Below are 24258 nucleotides of genomic sequence, written 5' to 3'. Positions count from 1 at the left end.
CATGTCGTTAATGAGGATTGCTCCCATGTCGTTAACGAGGAGTATTCTCATTTCGTTAGTGAGGAGTGCTCCCATGTTGTAAACGAGGATTGCTCCCATGTCATTAGCGAGGAGTACTCCCATGTCGTTAATGAGGAGTACTCTCATGTCACTAGCGAGGAGTGCTCCCATGTCGTTAACGAGGAGAACACCCATGTCGTTAACGAGGAGTACTCCCATGTCGTTAATGAGGATTGCTCCCATTCTGTTAACGAGGAGTACTCCCATGTCGTTAACGAGGAGTACTCCCATGTTGTTAACGAGGATTGCTCCCATGCCGTTAACGAGGGGTGGTCCCATGTCGTTAACGAAGAGTACTCCCATGAGGTTAACGAGGAGTACTCCCATGAAATTAATGAGGAGTACTCCCATGTCATTAACAAGGAGTACTCCCATGTCGTTAGAGAGGAGTACTCCCATGTCGTTAATGAGGATTGCTCCCATGTCGTTAACGAGGAGTACTCTCATTTCGTTAGCGAGGAGTGCTCCCATGTTGTAAACGAGGATTGCTTCCATGTCATTAACGAGTAGTATTCCCATGTCGTTTAAGAGGAGTACTCTCATGTCATTACCGAGGAGTACTCCCATGTCATTCGCGAGGAGTGCTCCCATGTCGTTAGCGAGGAGTACTCACATGTTGTTAGCGAGGAGTGCTCCCATGTTGTTAACGAGGATTGCTCCCATGTCATTAGCGAGGAGTACTCCCATGTCGTCAACGAGGAGTACTCTCATGTCATTAGCGAGTATTGCTTCCATGTCATCAGCGAGGATTGCTCCCATGTCGTTAACGAGGAGTGCTCCCGTGTCGTTAGCGAGGAGTACTCCCATGTCGTTAATGAGGAGTACTCAAATGTCGTCAACGAGGAGTACTGCCATGTCGTTAGCGAGGAGTACTCCCATGACGATAACGAGGAGTACTCCCATGTCGTTAGCGAGGATTGCTCCCATGTTGTTAGCGAGGAGTACTCCCATGTCGTTAACGAGGAGTACTCCCATGTCGTTAACGAGGATTGCTCCCATGTTGTTAACGAGGAGTACTCCCATGTCGTTAATGAGCAGTACTCAAATGTCGTCAACGAGGAGTACTCCCATGTCATTAACAAGGAGTACTCCCATGTCGTTAGAGAGGAGTACTCCCATGTCGTTAACAAGGGGTGCTTCCATGTCATTAGCGAGGAGTACTCTCATGTCGTTAATGAGGAGTACTCCCATGTCATTAACGAGCAGTGCTCCCATGTCATTAATGAGGAGTACTCCCATGTCGTTAAAAAGGAGTACTCCCATGTCATTAACGAGAAGTACTCCCATGTCATTAATGAGCAGTACTCCAATGTCGTCAACGAGGAGTACTCCCATGTCGTTAACGAGGAGTGCTCCCATGTCATTAGCGAGGTGTGCTCCCATGTTGTTAACGAGGAGTACTCCCATGTCGTGAATGAGGAGTACTCCCATGTCGTTAGCGAGGATTGCTCCCATGTTGTTAACGAGGAGTACTCCAATGTTGTTAACGAGGATTGCTCCCATGCCGTTAACGAGGAGTACTCCCATGTCATTAATGAGGAGTACTCCCATGTCGTTAACGAGGATTGCTCCCATGCTGTTAACAAGGGGTGCTCCCATGTTGTTAACGAGGAGTACTCCCCTGATGTTAACGAGGAGTACTCCCATGACTTTAAAGTGGAGTACTCCCATGTCATTAATGAGGAGTACTCCCATGTCGTTAGCGAGGAGTGCTCCTGTGTCGTTAGCGAGGAGTACTCTCATGTCGTTAACAAGGGGCAATCCCATGACGTTAACGAGGGGTGCTCCCATGTCATTAACGAGGAGTACACCCATATCGTTAACGAGCAGTACTCCCATGTCGTTAGCCAGGAGTGCTCCCATGTTGTTAGCCAGGAGTGCTCCCATGTTGTTAACGAGGATTGCTCCCATGTCATTAGTGAGGAGTACTCCCATGACGATGATGCGGAGTGCTCCCGTGTCATTAATGAGGAGTACTCCCATGACGATAACGAGGAGTGCTCCCATGTTGTAAACGAGGATTGCTCCCATGTCATTAGCGAGGAGTGCTCCCATGTCATTAACGAGGAGAACACCCATGTCGTTATCAAGGAGTACTCTCATGTCGTTAACGAGGAGTACTCCCATGTCGTTAGCGAGGGGTGCTCCCATGTCGTTAGCGAGGAGTACTCCCATGACGTTAACGAGGAGTACTCCCATGACGTTAAGGAGGAGTACTACCATGTCGTTAACGAAGATTGCTCCCATGCCGTTAACGAGGGGTGCTCCCATGTCATTAGCGATGAGTACTCCCATGTCGTTAACGAGGAGTACTGCCGTGTCATTAATGAGGTGTACTCCCATGTCATTAACGAGGAGTGCTCCCATGTCGTTAACGAGGGGTACTCCCATGTCGTTAACGAGGAGTACTCCCATGTCGTTAATGAGGAGAGCTCCCATGTCGGTAGCGAGGAGTACTCCCATGTCATTAACGAGGAGTACTCCCATGTCGTTGGTGAGGAGTACTCCCATGTCGTTAATGAGGAGTACTCCCATGCCTGAGCGAGGATTGGTCCCATGTTGTTAACGAGGATTGCTCCCAGGTCGTTAGCGAGGAGTACTCCCAAGTTTTTAGTGAGGAGGACTCCCATGTCGTTAGTGCGGAGTGCTCACATATCATTAACGAGGAATACTCCCATTTCGTTAATGAGCAGTACTCAAATGTCGTCAACGAGGAGTACTGCCACGTCGTTATCGAGGAGTACTCCCATGTTGTTAACGAGGATTGCTCCCATGTTGTTAACGAGGAGTACTCCCATGTCGTTAATGAGTAGTACTCAAATGTCGTCAACGAGGAGTACTGCCATGTCGTTAGCAAGGAGTACTCCCATGACAATAACGAGGAGTACTCCCATGTCGTTAGCGAGGATTGCTCCCATGTTGTTAGCGAGGAGTACTCCCATGTCGTTAACGAAGATTGCTCCCATGTTGTTAACGAGGAGTACTCCCATGTCGTTAATGAGCAGTACTCAAATGTCGTCAACGAGGAGTACTGCCATGTCGTTAGCGAGGAGTATGCCCATGACGATAACGAGGAGTACTCCCATATCGTTAGCGAGGATTGCTCCCATGTTGTTAGCGAGGAGTACTCCCATGTCGTTAACGAGGAGTACTCCCATGTCGTTAACGAGGATTGCTCCCATTCCGTTAACGAGGAGTACTCCCATGTCGTTAATGAGGAGTACTCCCATGTTGTTAACGAGGATTGCTCCCATGCCGTTAACGAGGGGTGGACCCATGTCGTTAACGAAGTGTACTCCCATGACGTTAACGAGGAGTACTCCCATGAAATTAATGAGGAGTACTCCCATGTCATTAACAAGGAGTACTCCCATGTCGTTAGAGAGGAGTACTCCCATGTCGTTAATGAGGGGTGCTCCCATGTCATTAGCGAGGAGTACTCCCATGTCGTTAATGAGGAGTACTCCCATGTCATTAACGAGCAGTGCTCCCATGTCATTAATGAGGAGTACTCCCATGTCGTTAAAAAGGAGTACTCCCATGTCATTAACGAGAAGTACTCCCATGTCATTAATGAGCAGTACTCCAATGTCGTCAACGAGGAGTACTCCCATGTCGTTAACGAGGAGTGCTCCCATGTCATTAGCGAGGAGTGCTCCCATGTTGTTAACGAGGAGTACTCCCATGTCGTGAATGAGGAGTACTCCCATGTCGTTAGCGAGGATTGCTCCCATGTTGTTAACGAGGAGTACTCCAATTTTGTTAACGAGGATTGCTCCCATGCCGTTAACGAGGAGTACTCCCATGTCATTAATGAGGAGTACTCCCATGTCGTTAATGAGGATTGCTCCCATGCTGTTAACAAGGGGTGCTCCCATGTTGTTAACGAGGAGTACTCCCCTGATGTTAACGAGGAGTACTCCCATGACTTTAAAGTGGAGTACTCCCATGTCATTAATGAGGAGTACTCCCATGTCGTTAGCGAGGAGTGCTCCTGTGTCGTTAGCGAGGAGTACTCTCATGTCGTTAACAAGGGGCAATCCCATGACGTTAACGAGGGGTGCTCCCATGTCGTTAGCATTGATTGCCCCCATGTCGTTAACGAGAAGTACTCCCATGTCATTAACGAGGAGTACTCCCATGTCGTTAACGAGGAGTACTCCCAAGTCGTTGGCCAGGAGTGCTCCCATGTTGTTAACGAGTATTGCTCCCATGTCATTAGCGAGGAGTACTCCCATGTCGTTAATGAGCAGTACTCCAATGTCGTCAACGAGGAGTACTCCCATGTCCTTAATGGGGAGTACTCCCATGTTGTGAGCGAGGAGTACTCCCATGTCCTTAATGGGGGGTACTCCCATGTCGTGAGCGAGGGGTGTTCCCATGTTGTTAATGAGCAGTACTCTCATGTCGTTAACGAGGATTGCTCCCATGTTGTTAACGAGGAGTGCTCCCATGTCGTTAGTGAGGAGTACTCCCATGTTCTTAGTGAGGAGTACTCACATGTCATCAACGGGGAGTACTCCCATGTCGTTAATGAGCAGTACTCCAATGTCGTCAACGAGGAGTACTCCCATGTCGTTAACGAGGAGTGCTCCCACGTCATTAGCGAGGAGTGCTCCCATGTTGTTAACGAGGAGTACTCCCATGTCGCTAACGAGGAGTACTCCCATGTCGTTAGCGAGGAGTGCTCCCATGTTGTTAACGAGGAGTACTCCAATGTTGTTAACGAGGAGTACTCCCATGTCGTTAACGAGGATTGCTCCCATGCTGTTAACAAGGGGTGCTCCCATGTCGTTAACGAGGAGTACTCCCCTGATGTTAACAAGGAGTACTCCCATGACTTTAAAGAGGAGTACTCCCATGTCATTAACGAGGAGAAGTCCCATGTCGTTCACGAGGACTGCTCCCGTGTCATTAGCGAGTATTGCTTCCATGTCGTCAGCGAGGATTGCTCCCATGTCGTTAACGAGGAGTACTCCCATGTCATTAACGAGGAGTACTCCCATATCATTAACGAGCAGTACTCCCATGTCGTTAACGAGGAGTACTCCCAAGTCGTTGGCCAGGAGTGCTCCCATGTTGTTAATGAGGATTGCTCCCATGTCATTAGCGAGGAGTACTCCCATGTCGTTAATGAGGAGTACTCTCATGTCACTAGCGAGGAGTACTCCCATGTCATTAGCGAGGAGTGCTCCCATGTCGTTAACGAGGAGAACTCCCGTGTCGTTAGCGAGGAGTATTCCCATGACGTTAACGAGGAGAAGTCCCATGTCGTTAACGAGGAGTGCTCCCGTGTCATTAGCGAGTATTGCTTCCATGTCGTCAGCGAGGATTGCTCCCATGTTGTTAACGAGGAGTGCTCCCGTGTCGTTAGCGAGGAGTACTCACATGTCGTTAACAAGGAGTACTCCCGTGTCATTAGCGAGTACTCCCATGACGATAATGAGGTGTGCTCCCATGTCGTTAACGAGGAGTGCTCCCATGTCGTTAGTGAAGAGTACTCTCATGTCGTTAACGAGGAGTAATCCCATGTCGTTAACGAGGAGTGCTCCCATGTCATTAACGAGGAGTACACCCATATCGTTAACGAGCAGTACTCCCATGTCGTTAGCCCGGAGTGCTCCCATGTTGTTAGCCAGGAGTGCTCCCATGTTGTTAACGAGGATTGCTCCCATGTCATTAGTGAGGAGTACTCCTATGTCATTAGCGAGGAGTACTCCCATGTCGTTAACGAGGAGTGCGACCGTGTCGTTAGCGAGGAGTACTCCCATGACGATGATGCGGAGTGCTCCCGTGTCATTAATGAGGAGTACTCTCATGACGATAACGAGGAGTGCTCCCATGTCGTTAACGAGGAGTGCTCCCATGTCGTTAGCGAGGAGTACTCCCATGTCGTTAGCGTGGATTGCTCCCATGTCGTTAACAAGGAGTACTCCCATGTCATTAGCGAGGAGTACACCCATATCGTTAACGAGCAGTACTCCCAAGTCGTTAGCCAGGAGTGCTCCCATGTTGTTAACGAGGATTGCTCCCATGTCATTAGCGAGGAGTACTCCCATGTCGTTACTGAGGAGTACTCTCATGTCATTAGCGAGGAGTACTCCCATGTCGTCAGCGAGGATTGCTCCCGTATCGTTAGCGAGGAGTACTCCCATGACGATAACGAGGAGTGCTCCCATGTCGTTAACGAGGATTGCTCCCATGTCGTTAGCGAGGAGTACTCACATGTCGTTAGCGAGGAGTGCTCCCTTGTCGTTAATGAGGAGAACTCCCATGTCGTTTAGGAGGAGTACTCTCCTGTCATTAGCGAGGATTGCTTCCATGTTGTCAGCGAGGATTCCTCGCATGTCGTTAACGAGGAGTGCTCCCGTGTCGTTAGCGAGGACTGCTCCCGTGTCGTTAGCGAGGAGTGCTCCCATGCCGTTAACGAGGAGTGCTTCCGTGTCGTTAGCGAGGAGTACTCCCATGTCGTTAACGAGGAGTACTCCCATGTCATTAGTGAGGAGTACTCCTATGTCATTAGCGAGGAGTACTCCCATGTCGTTAACGAGGAGTGCGACCGTGTCGTTAGCGAGGAGTACTCCCATGACGATGATGTGGAGTGCTCCCGTGTCATTAATGAGGAGTACTCTCATGACGATAACGAGGAGTGCTCCCATGTCGTTAACGAGGAGTACTCCCCTGATGTTAACGAGGAGTACTCCCATGACTTTAAAGAGGAGTACTCCCATGTCATTAATGAGGAGTACTCCCATGTCGTTAGCGAGGAGTGCTCCTGTGTCGTTAGCGAGGAGTACTCTCATGTCGTTAACAAGGAGTAATCCCATGACGTTAACGAGGGGTGCTCCCATGTCGTTAGCGTTGATTGCCCCCATGCCGTTAACGAGGAGTATTCCCATGTCATTAACGAGGAGTACTCCCATATCATTAACGAGCAGTACTCCCATGTCGTTAACGAGGAGTACTCCCAAGTCGTTGGCCAGGAGTGCTCCCATGTTGTTAACGAGGATTGCTCCCATGTCATTAGCGAGGAGTACTCCCATGTCGTTAATGAGGAGTACTCTCATGTCACTAGCGAGGAGTACTCCCATGTCATTAGCGAGGAGTGCTCCCATGTCGTTAACGAGGAGAACTCCCGTGTCGTTAGCGAGGAGTATTCCCATGACGTTAACGAGGAGAAGTCCCATGTCGTTAACGAGGAGTGCTCCCGTGTCATTAGCGAGTATTGCTTCCATGTCGTCAGCGAGGATTGCTCCCATGTCGTTAACGAGGAGTGCTCCCGTGTCGTTAGCGAGGAGCACTCACATGTCGTTAACAAGGAGTACGCCCGTGTCATTAGCGAGGAGTACTCCCATGACGATAATGAGGTGTGCTCCCATGTCGTTAACGAGGAGTGCTCCCATGTCGTTAGTGAAGAGTACTCTCATGTCGTTAACGAGGAGTAATCCCATGTCGTTAATGAGGGGTACTCCCATGTCGTTAACGAGGAGTACTCCCATGTCGTTAATGAGGAGAGCTCCCATGTCGGTAGCGAGGAGTACTCCCATGTCGTTAACGAGGAGTACTCCCATGTCGTTGGTGAGGATTGCTCCCATGTCATTAACGCGGAGTGCTCCCATGTCATCAATGAGGAGTGCTCCCATGTCGTTAAAAAGGATTACTCCCATGTCATTAACGAGGTTTACTCAAATGTCATTAACGAGCAGTACTCGCATGTCGTTAACGAGGATTGCTCCCATGCCGTTCGCGAAGAGTGCTCCCATGTCGCTAACGAGGAGTACTTCCATGTCGTTAACGAGGAGTACTGCCACGTTGTTAACGAGGAGTACTCCCATGTCATTAATGAGGAGTGCTCCCATGTCGTTAGCGAGGAGTGCTCCCATGTCATTAAGGAGGAGTACTCCCATGTCGTTAACGAGGAGTGCACCAATGTCGTTAACGAGGAGTGCTACCATGTTGTAAACGAGGATTGCTCCCATGTCGTTAGCGAGGAGGACTCACATGTCGTTAGCGAGGAGTGCTCCCATGTCATTAAGGAGGAGTACTCCCATGTCGTTAACGAGGAGTGCACCAATGTCGTTAACGGGGAGTGCTACCATGTTGTAAACGAGGAGTGCTCCCATGTCGTTAGCGAGGAGTACTCACATGTCGTTAGCGAGGAGTGCTCCCTTGTCGTTAACAAAGAGAACTCCCATGTCGTTTAGGAGGAGTACTCTCCTGTCATTAGCGAGGATTGCTTCCATGTCGTCAGCGAGGATTGATCACATGTCGTTAACGAGGAGTGCTCCCGTGTCGTTAGCGAGGAGTACTCCCAAGACGATAATGAGGAGTGCTCCCATGTCGTTAACGAGGAGTGCTTCCGTGTCGTTAGCGAGGAGTACTCTCATGACGATAACGAGGAGTGCTCCCACGTCGTTAACGAGGAGTACTCCCATGTCATTAGCGAGGAGTACTCCCATGTCGTTAGCGAGTACTCCCATGACATTAACGAGGAGAACTCCCATGACGTTTAGGAGGAGTATTACCATGTCGTTAACGAGGATTGCTCCCATGCCGTTAACGAGGGGTGCTCCCATGTCATTAGCGAGGAGTACTCCCATGTCTTTAACGAGTATTTCTCCCATGTCGTTAACGACTAGTACTCCCATATCGTTAGCGAGGAGTGCTCCCATGTCATTAACGAGGAGTACTCCCATGTCGTTAATGAGGAGTACTCCGATGTCGTTAACGAGGATTGCTCCCATGTCATCAACTAGGAGTGCTCCCATGTCGTCAACGTGGAGTGCTCCCATGTCAGTAACGAGGAGTACTCCCATGTCGTTAACGAGGAGTACTCCCATGTCGTTAGCGAGGAGTGCTCCCATGTCATTAAGGAGGAGTACTCCCATGTCGTTAGCGAGGAGTATTCCCATGTCGTTAATGAGGATTGCTCGCATTTCCTTGGTGAGGAGTACTCCCACGTTGTTAACGAGCAGTACTCCCATGTCGTTAGTGAGGAGTACTCCCGTGTCGTTAACAAGGAGTGCTCCTGTATCGTTAGCGAGGAGCACTCCCATGTCGTTAGCGTGGAGTACTCCCATGTCGTTAACGAGGAGTACTCTCATGTCATTACCGAGGAGTACTCCCATGTCATTCGCGAGGAGTGCTCCCATGTCGTTAACGAGGAGAACTCCCATGTCGTTAACGAGGAGTACTCCCATGTCGTTAATGAGGATTGCTCCCATGTCGTTAACGAGGAGTACTCTCATTTCGTTAGCGAGGAGTGCTCCCATGTCGTTAACGAGGGGTGCTCCCATGTCGTTAGCGAGGAGTACTCCCATGTCGTTAGCGTGGATTGCTCCCATGTCGTTAACAAGGAGTACTCCCATGTCATTAGCGAGGAGTACACCCATATCGTTAACGAGCAGTACTCCCAAGTCGTTAGCCAGGAGTGCTCCCATGTTGTTAACGAGGATTGCTCCCATGTCATTAGCGAGGAGTACTCCCATGTCGTTACTGAGGAGTACTCTCATGTCATTAGCGAGGAGTACTCCCACGTCGTCAGCGAGGATTGCTCCCGTATCGTTAGCGAGGAGTACTCCCATGACGATAACGAGGAGTGCTCCCATGTCGTTAACGAGGATTGCTCCCATGTCGTTAGCGAGGAGTACTCACATGTCGTTAGCGAGGAGTGCTCCCTTGTCGTTAATGAAGAGAACTCCCATGTCGTTTAGGAGGAGTACTCTCCTGTCATTAGCGAGGATTGCTTCCATGTTGTCAGCGAGGATTCCTCGCATGTCGTTAACGAGGAGTGCTCCCGTGTCGTTAGCGAGGACTGCTCCCGTGTCGTTAGCGAGGAGTGCTCCCATGCCGTTAACGAGGAGAAGTCCCATGTCAATAACGAGAAGTACTCTCATGTCATTAGCGAGTATTGCTTCCATGTCGTCAGCGAGGATTGCTCCCATGCCCTTAACGAGGAGTGCTCCCATGTCGTTAACGAGGAGTGTTCCCATGTTGTAAACGAGGATTGCTTCCATGTCGTTAATGAGGAGTACTCCCATATCGTTAATGAGGAGTACTCCCATGTCATTAACGAGGAGTACTCCCATGTCGTTAGCGAGGAGTACTCCGGTGTCGTTAACGAGGAGTACTCCCATGTCATTAACGAGGAGTACTCCCATGTCGTTAACGAGGGGTGCTCCCATGTCATTAACGAGGAGTACTCCCATGTCGTTAGCGAGGGGTACTCAAATGTCATTAACAAGGAGTACACCCATATCGTTAACGAGCAGTACTGCCATGTCGTTAGCGAGGAGTGCTCCAATGTTGTTATTGAGGATTGCTCCCATGTCGTTAGCGAGGAGTACTCCTATGTCGTTAACGAAGAGTACTCTCATGTCATTAGCGAGGAGAACTCCCATGCCGTTAACGAGGATTGCTCCCATGCCGTTAACGAGGAGTACTCCCATGTCATTAACGAGGAGTACTCCCATGTCGTCAATGAGGAGTACTCCCATGTTGTTAAAAAGGAGTACTCCCATGTCATTAACGAGGTGTGCTCCCATTTCGTTAACGCGGAGTACTCCCATGTCATTAATGAGGTGTACTCCCATGTCGTTAGCGAGGAGTGCTCCCATGTCATTAACGAGGAGTACTCCCATGCCGTTAACGAGGAGTACTCCCATGTCATTAACGAGGAGTACTCCCATGACGTTAAGGAGGAGTACTACCATGTCATTAACGAGGATTGCTCCCATGCCATTAACGAGGGGTGCTCCCATGTCATTAGCGAGGAGTACTCCCATGTCGTTAACGAGGAGTACTCCCATGTCATTAACGAGGAGTACTCCTGTGTCATTAATGAGGAGTACTCCCATGTCGTTAACGAGTATTTCTCCCATGTCGTCAACGACTAGTACTCCCATGTCGTTAGAGAGGAGTACTCCCATGTCGTTTGCGAGGATTGCTCCCATGTCATTAACGAGGAGTACTCCCATGTCGTTAATGAGGAGTACTCCCATGTCGTTTGCGACGATTGCTCCCATGTCGTTAACAAGGAGTGCTCCCATGTCGGTAGCGAGGAGTGCCCCTTGTCATTAACGAGGAGTACTCCCATGTCATTAATGAGGAGTACTCCGATGTCGTTAACGAGGAGTGCTCCCATGTCGTTAATGAGGAGTACTCCCATGTTGTTAATGAGGAGCACTCCCATGTCATTAACACGGAGTGCTCCCATGTCGTTAAAAAGGAGTACTCCCATGTCATTAACGAGGTTTACTCAAATGTCATTAACGAACAGTACTCCCATGTTGTTAACGAGGAGTACTCCCATGTCGTTCGCAAGGATTGCTCCCATGTCATTCACGAAGAGTGCTCCCATGTCGTTTGCGAGGAGTACTCCCATGTCGCTAACGAGGAGTACTTCCATGTCGCTAAAGAGGAGTACTGCCACGTCTTTAACGAGGAGTACTCCCATGTCATTAATGAGGAGTACTCCCATGTCGTTAGCGAGGAGTGCTCCCATGTCATTAAGGAGGAGTACTCCCATGTCGTTAGCGAGGAGTACTCACATGTCGTTAATGAGGATTGCTCGCATGTCCTTGGTGAGAAGTACTCCCATGTTGTTAACGAGCAGTACTCCCATGTCGTTAGCGAGGAGTACTCCCGTGTCGTTAACGAGGAGTGCTCCTGTGTCGTTAGCGAGGTGTACTCTCATGTCGTTAACGATGAGTAGTCCCATGTCGTTAACGAGCAGTACTCCCATGTCGTTAGCCAGGAGTGCTCCCATGTTGTTAACGAGGATTGCTCCCATGTCATTAGCGAGGAGTACTCCCATGTCGTTCACGATGAATACTCTCATGTCATTAGCGAGGAGTATTCCCATGTCATTAGCGAGGATTGCTCCCACGTCATTAGCGAGGAGTGCTCCCATGTCGTTAACGAGGAGTACTCTCATGACGATAATGAGGAGTATTCCCGTGTCGTTAATGAGGAGTTTTCCCATGTCGTTAGCGAGGAGTGCTCCCATGTCGTTAACGAGGAGAACTCCCATGTTATTAACGAGGAGTACTCTCATGTCATTAGCGAGGAGTACTCCCATGTCGTTAACGAGGAGTACTTCCAAATCGTTCAAGAGGATTACTCCCATGTCGTTAGCGAGGAGTACTCCCATGTTGTTAACGAGGAGAACTCCCATGTCGTTAATGAGGAGTACTCCCATGTCGTTAACGTGGAGTACTCCCATGTCGTTAGTGAGGATTGCTCCCATGTCGTTAACGAGGAGTACTCTCATGTCGTTAGCGAGGAGTGCTCCCATGTTGTTAACGAGAACTCCCATGTCATTAACGAGGAGTACTCCCATGTCGTTAACGAGGAGTGCTCCCGTGTCGTTAGCGAGGAGTACTCACATGTCGTTAACGCGGTGTGCTCCCATGTCATTAACGTGGAGTATTCCCATGTCGTTAGCGAGGAGCGCCCCCATGTCTTTAACGAGGAGTACTCCCAGTTCATTAGCGAGGAGTACTCCCATGTCGTTAACGAGGAGTACTCCCATGTCATTAGTGAGGATTACTCCCATGTCGTTAGCAAGGAGTACTCCCATGTCGTTAATGAGGAGTACTCCCATGTCATTAGCGAGGAGTACTCCCATGTCGTTAACGAGGAGTACTCCCATGTTGTTAAAGAGGAGTACTCCCATGTCGTTAACGAGTTGTACTCCCATGTCATTAACGAGGTGTACTCCCATGTTGTTAGCGAGGAGTACTCCCATGTCGTTAGCAAGGATTGCTCCCATGTCGTTAGCGAGGAGTACTCACATGTCATTAACCTGATCCCCACACTAGGCCTTGCCATCACACGGGCTGCTACCACCAACAAACCGTGAAGGATGAAGGATGTTTAAAGTTATTTGCTGTCACCAGTCCTCCTTTGTTTAAGGCCTATCTATAATTAATGGCGGAGGAGTCCCTGTTCTTAGATAAATTTACCAGAGTCCCAGCTGACTATCAGGCTGCTCGCTCATTAGAGGGAGAGGCAGAGATGGCTGGTGGAGCTAGCAAGGGTTATTCAACGCTGTCAATAAGTACAGCCCCATCTGGTCAATCCCATTAATATTCAGGACGTTAGGATACTGATCCATCAACTCCCTCCGAGAGCTTGAGGAGAACCCAGTGTCTCCACCCACAGACTGCAACACCAGGAGAGTGCAATGCAACACAAAGATTAGCCCCTTCACAAACATGGCCTTACACTTCATCTTGTCATGTGTGGAAACACCTTCTCTATTACCATCTCATCAACGTCCTTCATCATTCTGAAAAAATACTTCCTGCGTTCCTGTACTAGAATGAGCTAACCCCAGCCTGTTCACCTTTTCCTCAGGGCTACATCCTTTGTATTTTGCCACATTATTGTGAATCTTTTAGAAATTATTCCAGCACCTTTTCTTATATTTGTGACACAGACCAGAAATTAAACATCCTTGTAGACCTTTTCTGAACCCTTTCAAGTTTCACAACATCTTTCTGATAGGAAGGAGACCAGAATTGTACACAATATTCCAACAGTGGCCGAACCAATGTCCCGTCCGCAACACAACCTCCCAACTCCTGCACTCAATACTCTGATCAATAAAGGGAAGCATACCAAACACCTTCTTCATTATCCTATCTATCTACTTTCAAGGAGCTATGAACCTGCACTCCAATGTCTCTTTATTCAGCAACACTCCCTAGGACCTTACCATTAAGTGTAGAAGTCCTGCTAAGATTTGCTTTCCCAAAATGCAGCACCTCGCATTTATCTGAATTAAGTTCCATCGGGAGGACAGACAATGGAGGCACAACAAAGGATTCGTCAACAATCCCAGCAGCAACTAACCAATAGCAGCTCAAGACCCTGCCCTGTGGCCTTGTTACTAAAAAATGGACAGGGACCAGCAAAGACAGGGGGACACCATCCCATCCAACACTCCACCCACCTCACTCCCCTCCAACACCCCACCCTCACTCCCCTCCAACACCCTCCCTTACTCCCCTACAACACCCTCCCTCACACTCCTCCAAAACCCTCCCTCACTCCCATCCAACACCCTCCCTTACTCCCCTACAACACCCCACCCTCACTTCCTTACAACAACCCACCCTCACTCCCCTCCAACACCCTCCCTCACACTCCTCCAAAACCCTCCCTCACTCCCATCCAACACCCTCCCTTACTCCCCTACAACACCCCACCCTCACTTCCTTACAACAACCCACCCTCACTCCCCTACAACACCCCACCCTGACTCCCCTACAACTCCCTCCCTCAATCCCCTCTAACACCCTCCCTCACTCTCCTCCAAAACCCTCCCTCACTCTACTCCAACACCCTCCCTCACTCCCCTCAACACCCTCCCTCACACTCCTCCAAAACCCTCCCTCACTCCCATCCAACACCCTCCCTCACTCCCCTACAACACCCTCCCTCACTCTCTTCCAACACCCTCCCTCACTCCCCTACTCGCCTCCAACACTCCACCTTCTCACTCCCCTCCAACATACCACCCTTTCACTCCCCTTCAAACCTCACCCTCACTCCCCTCCGATACCCCACCTCTCACTCCCCTCCAACACTCTGACCTTTCGTTTTTCAGTGTAATTTTTATCTGATCTGCTGTAGGTTCTGGATCAGAGGTGAACCCTTGATGTTCTGATTGGGCCAGTGGATGTATAAACTAGGAGACTGCCTTGGATTGGACCAACAGCCATAATTCTCCCATAAAAAGCCAACAGATTTACCCTCTTACCTGCTTTCATGAGGGGTTCACCCTGTTTCCTGCTCTACTACAGTTTTACCCATGACCTGCCCTGGTGAGAACTTTCCCTCACAAGGGAAACAAGGGAATGTTTACCACTGTGTGCCCTGGTGATGGTGTTCTGTGTCTGACCATAAATCACAGCCATCAATACCAGAACAGTCAAGTCCAGGCTCCAATTTTTTTAGATTCCCTACAGTATGGAACCAGGCCATTTGGCCCAACAAGTCCACACTGACCCTCCGAAGAGTAATCCACCCAGTCCCATTCCCCAACACTATATTTACCTCTGACTAATGCATCTAATACTATGGGCAATTTAGCATGGCCAATTCACCTGGTCCGCACATCTTTTGGACTGTGGGAGGAAACCGGAGCACCCGGAGGAAATCCATGCAGACACGGAGAGAACGTGCAAACTCCACACAGACAGCTGCCTGAGGCAGGAATTGAACCCGGGTCCCTGGTGCTGTGAGGCAGCAGTGCTAACTGGCACCAGAGCCACTGTGCCACCCCTTTAGATCCCACCACCTTGGGAACTTTTACAGGGAGGACAAGAAGTGGAAATACTAAACCCTCTCTCCACCAAATAATTATCAATTGATTTTTTTAAGGGGCTTGCTAATAGTCCAGGGTTGGGGGAAAGGAGAATGTAATCTTTGAAGCTGAAACTGCTGAATCCAGTCTGATGCAAATTAGTGAACAGCTATTGGGATCAAAAAGGGAAGATCCTGCCTAGATTCTATCCTGTCTCTCTCTAGGCCCTCTCTCCATCTCCACCAGTCCCCTCACTCCCACTCCTGCATCCCACCCTCCCATAAAAACCACCTTTTTCTTCACTGTTCTTTGTTGTGAAGAAGTGTCCTCCTGGGCTCAGAATGTCAACATGTTTCTCTCTTCACGGATGCTGCTGAGTTTCCCCAGCAATTCCTGTTCTTGTTTGCTTCAGATCTCCAGCATCCAGCAATTGTTGGTTTTAATTACATTGAGAAACAGTATTGCATGGGCAATGCAGCAACACAGGCTCAGTCCCCAGGAGCCATTCCATTAGTACCTTCCCAAACCTAATTTGAAAATTTAAGAAAATGTTCCATTGATCTTCCTGCAATAAATGAGCAGAGCCAATCCTCACACACCTCAGGGGAAGCATGGAGAAGCTTCAAGCTAAAATCAATATCAAAATTACTTACACAACAACCGAATCTCCACTGAGTTTAATGTTGGAGTAAATCAAGCAGCGTTAAGCCAGCACAATGCAGACTGCCTGTGTTCGTACACTGTCCTTGTACAAAGATTACTGCATCTGAAATTGGAAGGGTACAGTGGAACAGTAAGCCCCAAGTTATGTATTAATCCGTGCATTACCCCATCACTCAACTCAACTCTTGGTTTATGTTGTCGTGTTATTGATAAAAACTGATAGATTGGCCTCGAATTTTGGACTCCTGTATTGCTGAGTCCGAGAATTGCTGTGCCTGGTGGGTGCTGAGGTTTTATGATTGAATGAAAGAATTAATAACTTATGTTGGTTCCTGATGAAGGGCTTATGCTCGAAACGTCGAATTCTCTATTCCTGAGATGCTGCCTAACCTGCTGTGCTTTGACCAGCAACACATTTGCAGCTGTGATCTCCAGCATCTGCAGACCTCATTTTTTACTCTCAGTCATGAGCTTCACAAACAACAAAAGAATGAAACCCACATAAAAGCAACAGCTCCCGATGGCATTGATTCGGAGTTTAGTCCTGCTTTCAGATTTGATTGCTATAAATGTTGCACCTCACAATGTTTGGTTGTAGTTGGACCTCTCAGATTATTAGCATTCTAGATTCCCTTTCTAATCAATTATACTGGTTAATGGCCATGTTCGTTTGTAAGTTATAGTATACTAAAGTAATATCTTATGGTGACATTACATTGAACAGAGCTTGAACTTTCCCTTTTAAAATTTCAAAGACCCAGAACCATCAGGGTGGCACGGTGGCTCAGTGATTAGCACTGCTCCCTCACAGCGCCAGGGACCTGGGTTCGATTCCAGCCTCAGGCAACTGTCTGTGTGGTGTTTGCACTTTCTCCCTGTGTCTGCGTGGGTTTCCGAAGGGCCTGTTTTCATACTGTCAGGCATTTAATCTAATCTAATCTATCCCAAATCTCCTGGAATGTGAAAGCCCATCTCAGATTCTCCAGTTTCTCAAGGAATACTATCTTTGAGTCAAACACATGCCCTTTTCGGTTGTGATTGGGGTAGCCTTCTGTCCATCGGCTTCAACCTTGTCTTTGGAGTTGCCAATATATGGTTTGTGAAAGTTGAATTAAATTGAAAAGAATGTTCTTACTCCTGTGAGTAACTGTTGAAGATTTAACGATACTCTGAGGTGTCAGGGAGCAGTGATCTGCTTCGATTTCCTCCCACCTGTATTTAGTAGGAATAGCAGAAACACTTTCAACAACACTATCATTCTGAACAGTTTTCTGAAAGAGGATCATGAAGGAATGACTTGCTCTCTGTGCTCTGTTGGTCAATATTAAAGCATTTTCAGGAGCATGTACAGCTGTTTTTAAGCCTTACAGCATCAAACCATTTTAAATCCATTTCTGTGGTTATTAATATCATGTTTGCCAAGTGTTCCATTTTATTGAAGACAGGGACAATGGAAGAATGTCCTCTAGATGCCCATTACAACTTTACGCTTCACATTCGGAGAAAATCCAATTACCCATGAGCATCCTGAGAAGTTGACTTCTAAAAAGGTGGATAGAACTGAGGAGGCATCTTCCCCAGGGAAATAACAGTCTTCGAAGAGGAACATTCTTCTACCTAATGAAAGCTCTTCGACATTGAATAAATTAGTAACTAATAAAAACTACAGGGAATGGACTGTAGGTGAAAATGGAGGCCATTCAGTTAGATACTATCTGACCTATGCTCAACTGAAAATATCACTCTTTTCTCTGTATCTCTTCTTGGGAAACAAAGCTCTGCTGATACAATCATACACATTAAGGCCAGGAGTAGGCCACTCGGCCCTTGACCCTATTCCCCCATTCAATATAATCCCAGCTGATCTGATTCCCCAAAATGCTTGGACAACTTCATCCCATTTAAAGAATTTATTTACCTCTCCCTTAAAAATAATCAAGAACTTAGTTGCATGCATTGATTGTAATTTTCTAAAAATTATTGGATTCTGGAGAAGTCCCAAGCATTGGAAGATTGACTAATGTGACAGCCCTATTCGAAAAGGAAGGGACCCATCAAGCAGGTAACTACAGACTGATTAGCTGAACATCCATTGTTGGAAAAATAATGGAATAAATCATTAAGGGAGAAATAGAACATTTGGAAAATCATAATGTAATCATGCAGAGTCAGCGGGGCATCATGAAAGGGAAATCGTGTCTGACTCATTTATTGGAAGTTTTCAAGGAAGTCTCAACCAGAGTGGAGAGAAGGGAACCAGTAGATCTGTTATATTCAGCTTAGCAGAAGGTGTTCACGACTTAGCCTTTCGTATATTGGCATGGATAGAGAATTAGGTCATGAGCAGGAAACAGGAAGTGGGGTTGGCGTCCTGTGACCAGTCGGATTCCAAAGGGATCAGTGATGGGACCACAACTGATTACAATATGTATTAGTGACTTTGAGAAAGGAAGGAAATGAATGTACTGCTGTCAAATTTGCAGACAACACAAAAATAAGTGGAAAGGCAAGTTGTGAAAGGGATATAAACAGTTTACAGATAGATATTGATAGGTTAAATAATGGGCAAAAACGTTGGCAAATGCAGTACAAAGTGGAAAAATGTGAAGTTGTTTATTTTGGAAAGGAGAACAAGAGAACAGAATATTCTGAAATGGAATAAAGAAATGCAGAAAGCTGCAACACCAAGGGATGGGGCGGGGGAGCATAGAAAGCAACACATGGGGCAGCAGCTAATTAGGAAGGGCTAATGGGATGTTGGCCCTTATTTCAAGGGGGTATGGGTTATAAGACTAAGGAAGTCTTTCTGTAACTATATAAGATGCTGGGGACTGTGAGCAGTTTTGGCCTCCATGTTTAGGAAATGGTGTTATGTCATTGGAGGCAGTCCAGAGAAGGTTCACTGAGGCAATCTTTGGCACAAAGGGACTTCCTTCTCAGCAAAGGCTAGACAGGTCAGGACTCTACCCCAGGAGTGGAGAAGAGTTAGCAGTGATCCAATTGGATTTTTCAAGGAATTGACAGGGTCAATGCTGACAATATGTTTGCTTTCATGGGAGAGTCTAGGACCAGAGGGCACAGTCTCAGAATAAAGGAGTGCTAATTTAAGACCGAAATGAGGAGGAATTTCTTCTCTCAGAGGATTGTGAGTCTTTGAAACTCCTTGCCACAGAGAGAGCTGTGGGAGCAGAGTTCTCATGTATATTTATCGCTGAGATAAAGAGATTGTTGATCAGTCAGGAAATCAAAGAATATGGCGAAAGTGGATGTGAGGAATGTTGGATCAGCCATGATCCTACCGATTGATGGAGAGGCTCAAGAAGCTGAATGGTATGTTCCTGTGACCTTATGGTCTAACTCTGCCACCACCAGCGTTTAAATAGTAGAGTTCCAAAGACTCACATCCCTTTGTGTGAAAATAATCATCATCGTCAGTTTTAAGGTCCTTGTGATCTTACATGTTTTAATCATCACCATTTGCTGTCCATCAGATACTAAGATAGTCTATCCAACCTTTTCTCAGAAGATAACCCAACAGTTCCAGGTTGTAATGTAATCGATCGTCTCTGTTATTCAGTGTCACATTGCTAATATCTCATTTTCCACAATAACTCAAATGTTCTGAAATGAATATCTGGCTGATGTTTCGATTATCAGTCCAGTTGCTTTATATCTTCCTTTCATGTATTTCCCAGACTCTGCTGGAACTTGGAGCTTCTACTGATTACAAGGACAGTCGTGGTCTGACAGCTCTATATCACACGGTGATGGTTGGAGGAGACCCCTACTGCTGTGAACTGCTGCTTTATGAACATGCTTCCATTGGCTGTAAAGATGAAAATGGATGGCAAGAAATCCATCAGGTACAGATAAGTTCATGTTCTTCTTTCATCCACCAGTTCCAGCAAGTACAGCCTGGCCTACACACAAGAGAATCAGGAATAGGAGTAGACCATTCAGCCCCTCGAGCCTGATCATGGCTGATCTGATTGTAATCTCAAATCTGCATTTAGTTCTAGATTCTCCCACAAGAGGAAATGCTCTCCACCCTGTCAACCTCAGCTCCATTAATGCAGATGGGTACATGGGTTTCAGTAAGAACAGAGAAGATGGCAAAAGAGGGGGTGGTGTGGCATTGTTAGTCAAGGACAGTATTATGGTGTCAGAAAGGATGTTTGGGGACTCGTCTACTGAGGTAGTATGGGCTGAGATTAGAAACAGGAAAGGAGAGGTCACCCTGCTGGAAGTTTTCTATAGGCCTCTGAATAGTTCCAGAGATGTAGAGGAAAGGATAGCAAAGATGGTCCTCAATAGGAACGAGAGAGACAGGGTAGTTGTTAGGGGGGGCCTTTAACTTTCCAAATATTGACTGGGCATACCATAGTTCAAGCACTTTAGATGGATCAGATTTTGTCCAGTGTGTACAGGAGGGTTTCCTGATACAGTATGTAGACAGACCAATAAGGAGTAAGGTCACATTGGATTTGGTACTGGGTAATGAACCCAGCCAGGTGTTAGATTTGCAGGTAGATGAACACTTTGGTGATAGTGACCACAATTTGGTTACGTTTACTTTAGTAATGGAAAGGGATAGATATATACCGCAGGGCAGGAGTTATAACTGGGGGAAAAACAATTATGAAACGATTAGGCAAGAGTTAGGATGCATAGGATGGGGAAGGAAACTGCAGGGGATGGACACAATTGAAATATGGAGCTTATTCAAGGACCAGCTCCTGCATGTCCTTCATAACTATGTACCTGTCAGGCAGGGAGGACATTGACGAGCGCGGGAGCTGTGGTTTACTAAGGAAGTGGAATCTCTTGTCAAGAGGAAGAAGAAAGTTTATGTTAGGATGAGACATGAAGGCTCAGTTAGGGGGTTTGAGAGTTACAAGATAGCCAGGAAAGACCTAAAGAGAGAGCTCAGAAGAGCAAGGAGACATGAGAAGTTGTTGGTGGAAAGCATCAAGGAAAGCCCTAAGGCTTTCAATAGGTGTATTTAGGAATAAGAGAATGACTTGAGCAAGGTTAGGGCCAATCAAGGATACTAGTGGAATCAGGGGAGATAGGGGAAGCGCTAAATGAATATTTTTCATCAGTATTCACACTAGAAAAAGATGATGCTGTCAAGGAGAATATTGAGATTCAGGCTACTGGACTAGATGGGTTTGAGGTTTATAAGGTGTTAGCAATTTTGGAAAGTCCCCTGGGTCAGATGGGATTTATCTGAGGATTCTTTGGGAAGGAGGAGATAGCAGAGCCTTTGGTTTTGATATTTGAGTCGTCATTGTCTACAGGTTTAGTACCAGACCACTGGAGGGTTGCAAATGTTGTGCCCTTGTTCAAGAAGGACAGTAGAGATGACCCAGGTAATTATAGACCAGTGAGACTTACTTCTGTTGTAGGAGAGGTTTTGGAAAGGATTACAAGAGATATGATTTATAATCATCTAGCAAGCAGCAATTTGATTTCAGATAGTCAACATGGTTTTGTCAAGGGCAGGTTGTGTCTCACAAAGCTCATTCAGTTTTTTGAGAAGGTGACCAAGCATGTAGATGAGGGTAGGGCAGTTGACGTGGTATACATGGACTTCAGTAAAGCCTTTGATAAGGTTCCACATGATAGGCTATTGGAGAAAATGCAGAGGCATGGAATTGAAGATGATTTAGCAGTTTGGATTCAAAACTGGCTTTCTGTAAGAAGGCAGCGAGTGGTGGTTGATGGAAAATATTCAACCTGGAGTCTGGTTACTAGTGGTGTGCCACAAGGATCTGTTTTGGGACCACTGCTGTTTGTCATTTTTGTCATTTGTCAAATGGCCTGGACACTAGCACAGATGGATGGGTTAGTAAGTTTGCAGATGACACTAAAGTTGGTGGAGTAGTGGACAGTGTGGAAGAATGTTACAGGTTGCAGGGGGACTTGGATAAACTGCAGAATTGGGCTGAGAGGTGGCAAATGGAGTTCAATGCAGCTAAATGTGAGGTGATTCACTTTGGGAAGAATAACAGGAAGGCAGAGTACTGTGTCAATGGAAAGATTCTTGGTAGTGTGGATGTGCAGAGGGATCTTGGAGTCCATGTACATAGATCCCTGAAAGTTGCCACCCAGGTTGCTAGTGCTGTTAAGAAGGCATACGGTGTGTTAGGTTTCATTGGGAGAGGGATTGAGTTCCAGAGCCGCAATATCATGCTGCAATTGCACAAAACGCTGGTGCAGCCACACTTGGAATATTGTGTACATTTCTGGTCACCATATTTCGGGAAGGATGTGGAAGCTTTGGAAAAGGTGCAGAGGAGATTTACCAGGATGTTGCCTGGTCTGGAGGGAAGGTCTTATGAGGAAAGGCTGAGGGACTTGGGTCTGTTCTCATTGGCAAGAAGAAGGTTAAGAGGGGATTTGATAGAGACATACAAGATGATTAGAGGATTAGATAGGGTAGACAGAGAAAGTCTTTTTCCTAGGATGATGATGTCAGCTTGTACGAGGGGCATAGCTACAAATTGAGGGGTGATAGATTGAAGATAGATGTCAGAGGCAGGTTCTTTACTCAGAGAGTGGTAAGGGCGTGGAACACTCTACCTGCTAATGTAGTTATCTCAGCCACATTAGGGAGATTTAAACAATCCTTGGATAAGGACCTGGATGATGATGGGATAGTGTGGGCGGACGAGCTGAGAATAGTTCACAGGTCAGTGCAACATTGAGGGCCGAAGGGCCTGTTCTGCGCTGTATTGTTCTATGTTCTATGTAATATGAGGGTGGATCAATTGCTGGAACAAATGCATGGATTGAATGGCCTAATTCCTATATTTTATAGTATAACTTTCAAGTTTCAGGCCCCAGTCTTTATCATCTTGTAGATACGTCTTTGTAATGGCTTCTAGATCATTCTCATTCATTTCTATTTTTAATTTCAGTTCATCTGTTTTGTTTTGGATGCTGTGTAGATTCAGGTACAGAGTCTTTAGTTTTAATCATTTTACTCTCTTAATTCCTTGCATTAATTCCTTGCGTTAATACCTTTCTATTTGTCTTCAACTCTCCATTTTGATTTGTTACAATTTGATTCCATGTGGCCATTATTTAGTTTAAAATCCTCCCCCTTTTCTAATTACGCTGTTTTTAAGAGCTCTGGCCTGAGCACAGTTCCAGTGAAGGCTGTCCCTTCATATTGACCCCACTTTGCCCAGGACTGGTGTCAGTGCCCAACTAACTGCACCTCCTTTCTCCCACACCAGGTTTTGAACCACACACTCATTTCTCAAACCTTATTTGTTTTTTTGCCAATTTGCACTTGGCTCACACAATATTCCATCGATTATGACCTTGAAATAACAGCTGATTTGGTGCCCAACTCCTCATACTGACCATGCAGACACTTCTCCTTTGTCTGACCAATGTTGTCGGCACTCACCTGGACCATCATAATGAGACCTCTCCCCCTTTCACTGCAAGTTCTCCTCTAGCCCAGAACAGATACTGAACCCAGGGACAACGGACGAACAACACAGCTGCCTGGACACATGCTATTTACTGCACAGAAGTGTCAATACCTGCTCTCTACAGTTTCCTATTACCATACTTTCCTTCTTACTCCACCCTTTTGAATGGCGGCATATAGCACAGTGCCACGGTGGGTTTGCTCATCCCCCCCTTAAACACAAACAAACTGAAAGATCCTCACACTGATTGGACATTTGCAAAGGCTGAGACCCCTAAGCTGTTATGTCTAGTTTCCCTTATCTGCCTTACTCACAGTCACCCTCTCCTGTCCCTCTCTCTTAGCAATTTAGATGATCCATTCCGAAGGGTACTCCGAGTATAAAGAACCAGCTTATTATCCTGCTCAGTGGAGTGTTTCAGTGTCCTCAGTTCAGCCGGTACTTCATAAACATTTCTACAGACCTGTTTGCTTTGGATCATAATAATATGGAGTTCCCAAACCTGGCAGGCTTGATGCATCACCTCTCCCACCATTTTTAATGTGTTCTAAGGAGCCACTTAATTAGGGCCATAGAGTCATAGAGATGTTCAGCACAGAAGCAGACTCTTCGGTCCAACTCGTACATGCCGGCCAGATATCCCAACCCAATCTAGTCCCACCTGCCAGCACCCAACCCATATCCAATTCATATACCCATCCAAATGCCTTTTGAATATTGCAATTGTACCAGCCTCCACCACTTTCTCTGGCAATTCATTCCAGACCCGTACCA

At 47.0% G+C, this 24258-nt stretch overlaps 1 protein-coding gene across 7 annotated transcripts in view; it reads left to right on the top strand.

Annotated features, from left to right (window-relative positions):
* Positions 1-24258, top strand: part of LOC132824520 (SH3 and multiple ankyrin repeat domains protein 2-like) — a 1314713-nt gene that overhangs the window by 329038 nt on the left and 961417 nt on the right. For all 7 annotated transcript variants that reach the window (XM_060839149.1, XM_060839148.1, XM_060839147.1 and 4 more), the window contains one exon: positions 19732-19899. In XM_060839149.1, the coding sequence (XP_060695132.1) occupies positions 19732-19899 (168 nt within the window). The remainder of the gene's footprint in view (positions 1-19731; positions 19900-24258) is intronic.

The sequence above is a fragment of the Hemiscyllium ocellatum genome, chromosome 18 (genome assembly GCF_020745735.1).
Source record: "Hemiscyllium ocellatum isolate sHemOce1 chromosome 18, sHemOce1.pat.X.cur, whole genome shotgun sequence".
In the NCBI taxonomy this organism is placed as follows: Eukaryota; Metazoa; Chordata; class Chondrichthyes; order Orectolobiformes; family Hemiscylliidae; genus Hemiscyllium; species Hemiscyllium ocellatum.
This window is presented reverse-complemented; position numbering and strand designations above follow the sequence as displayed.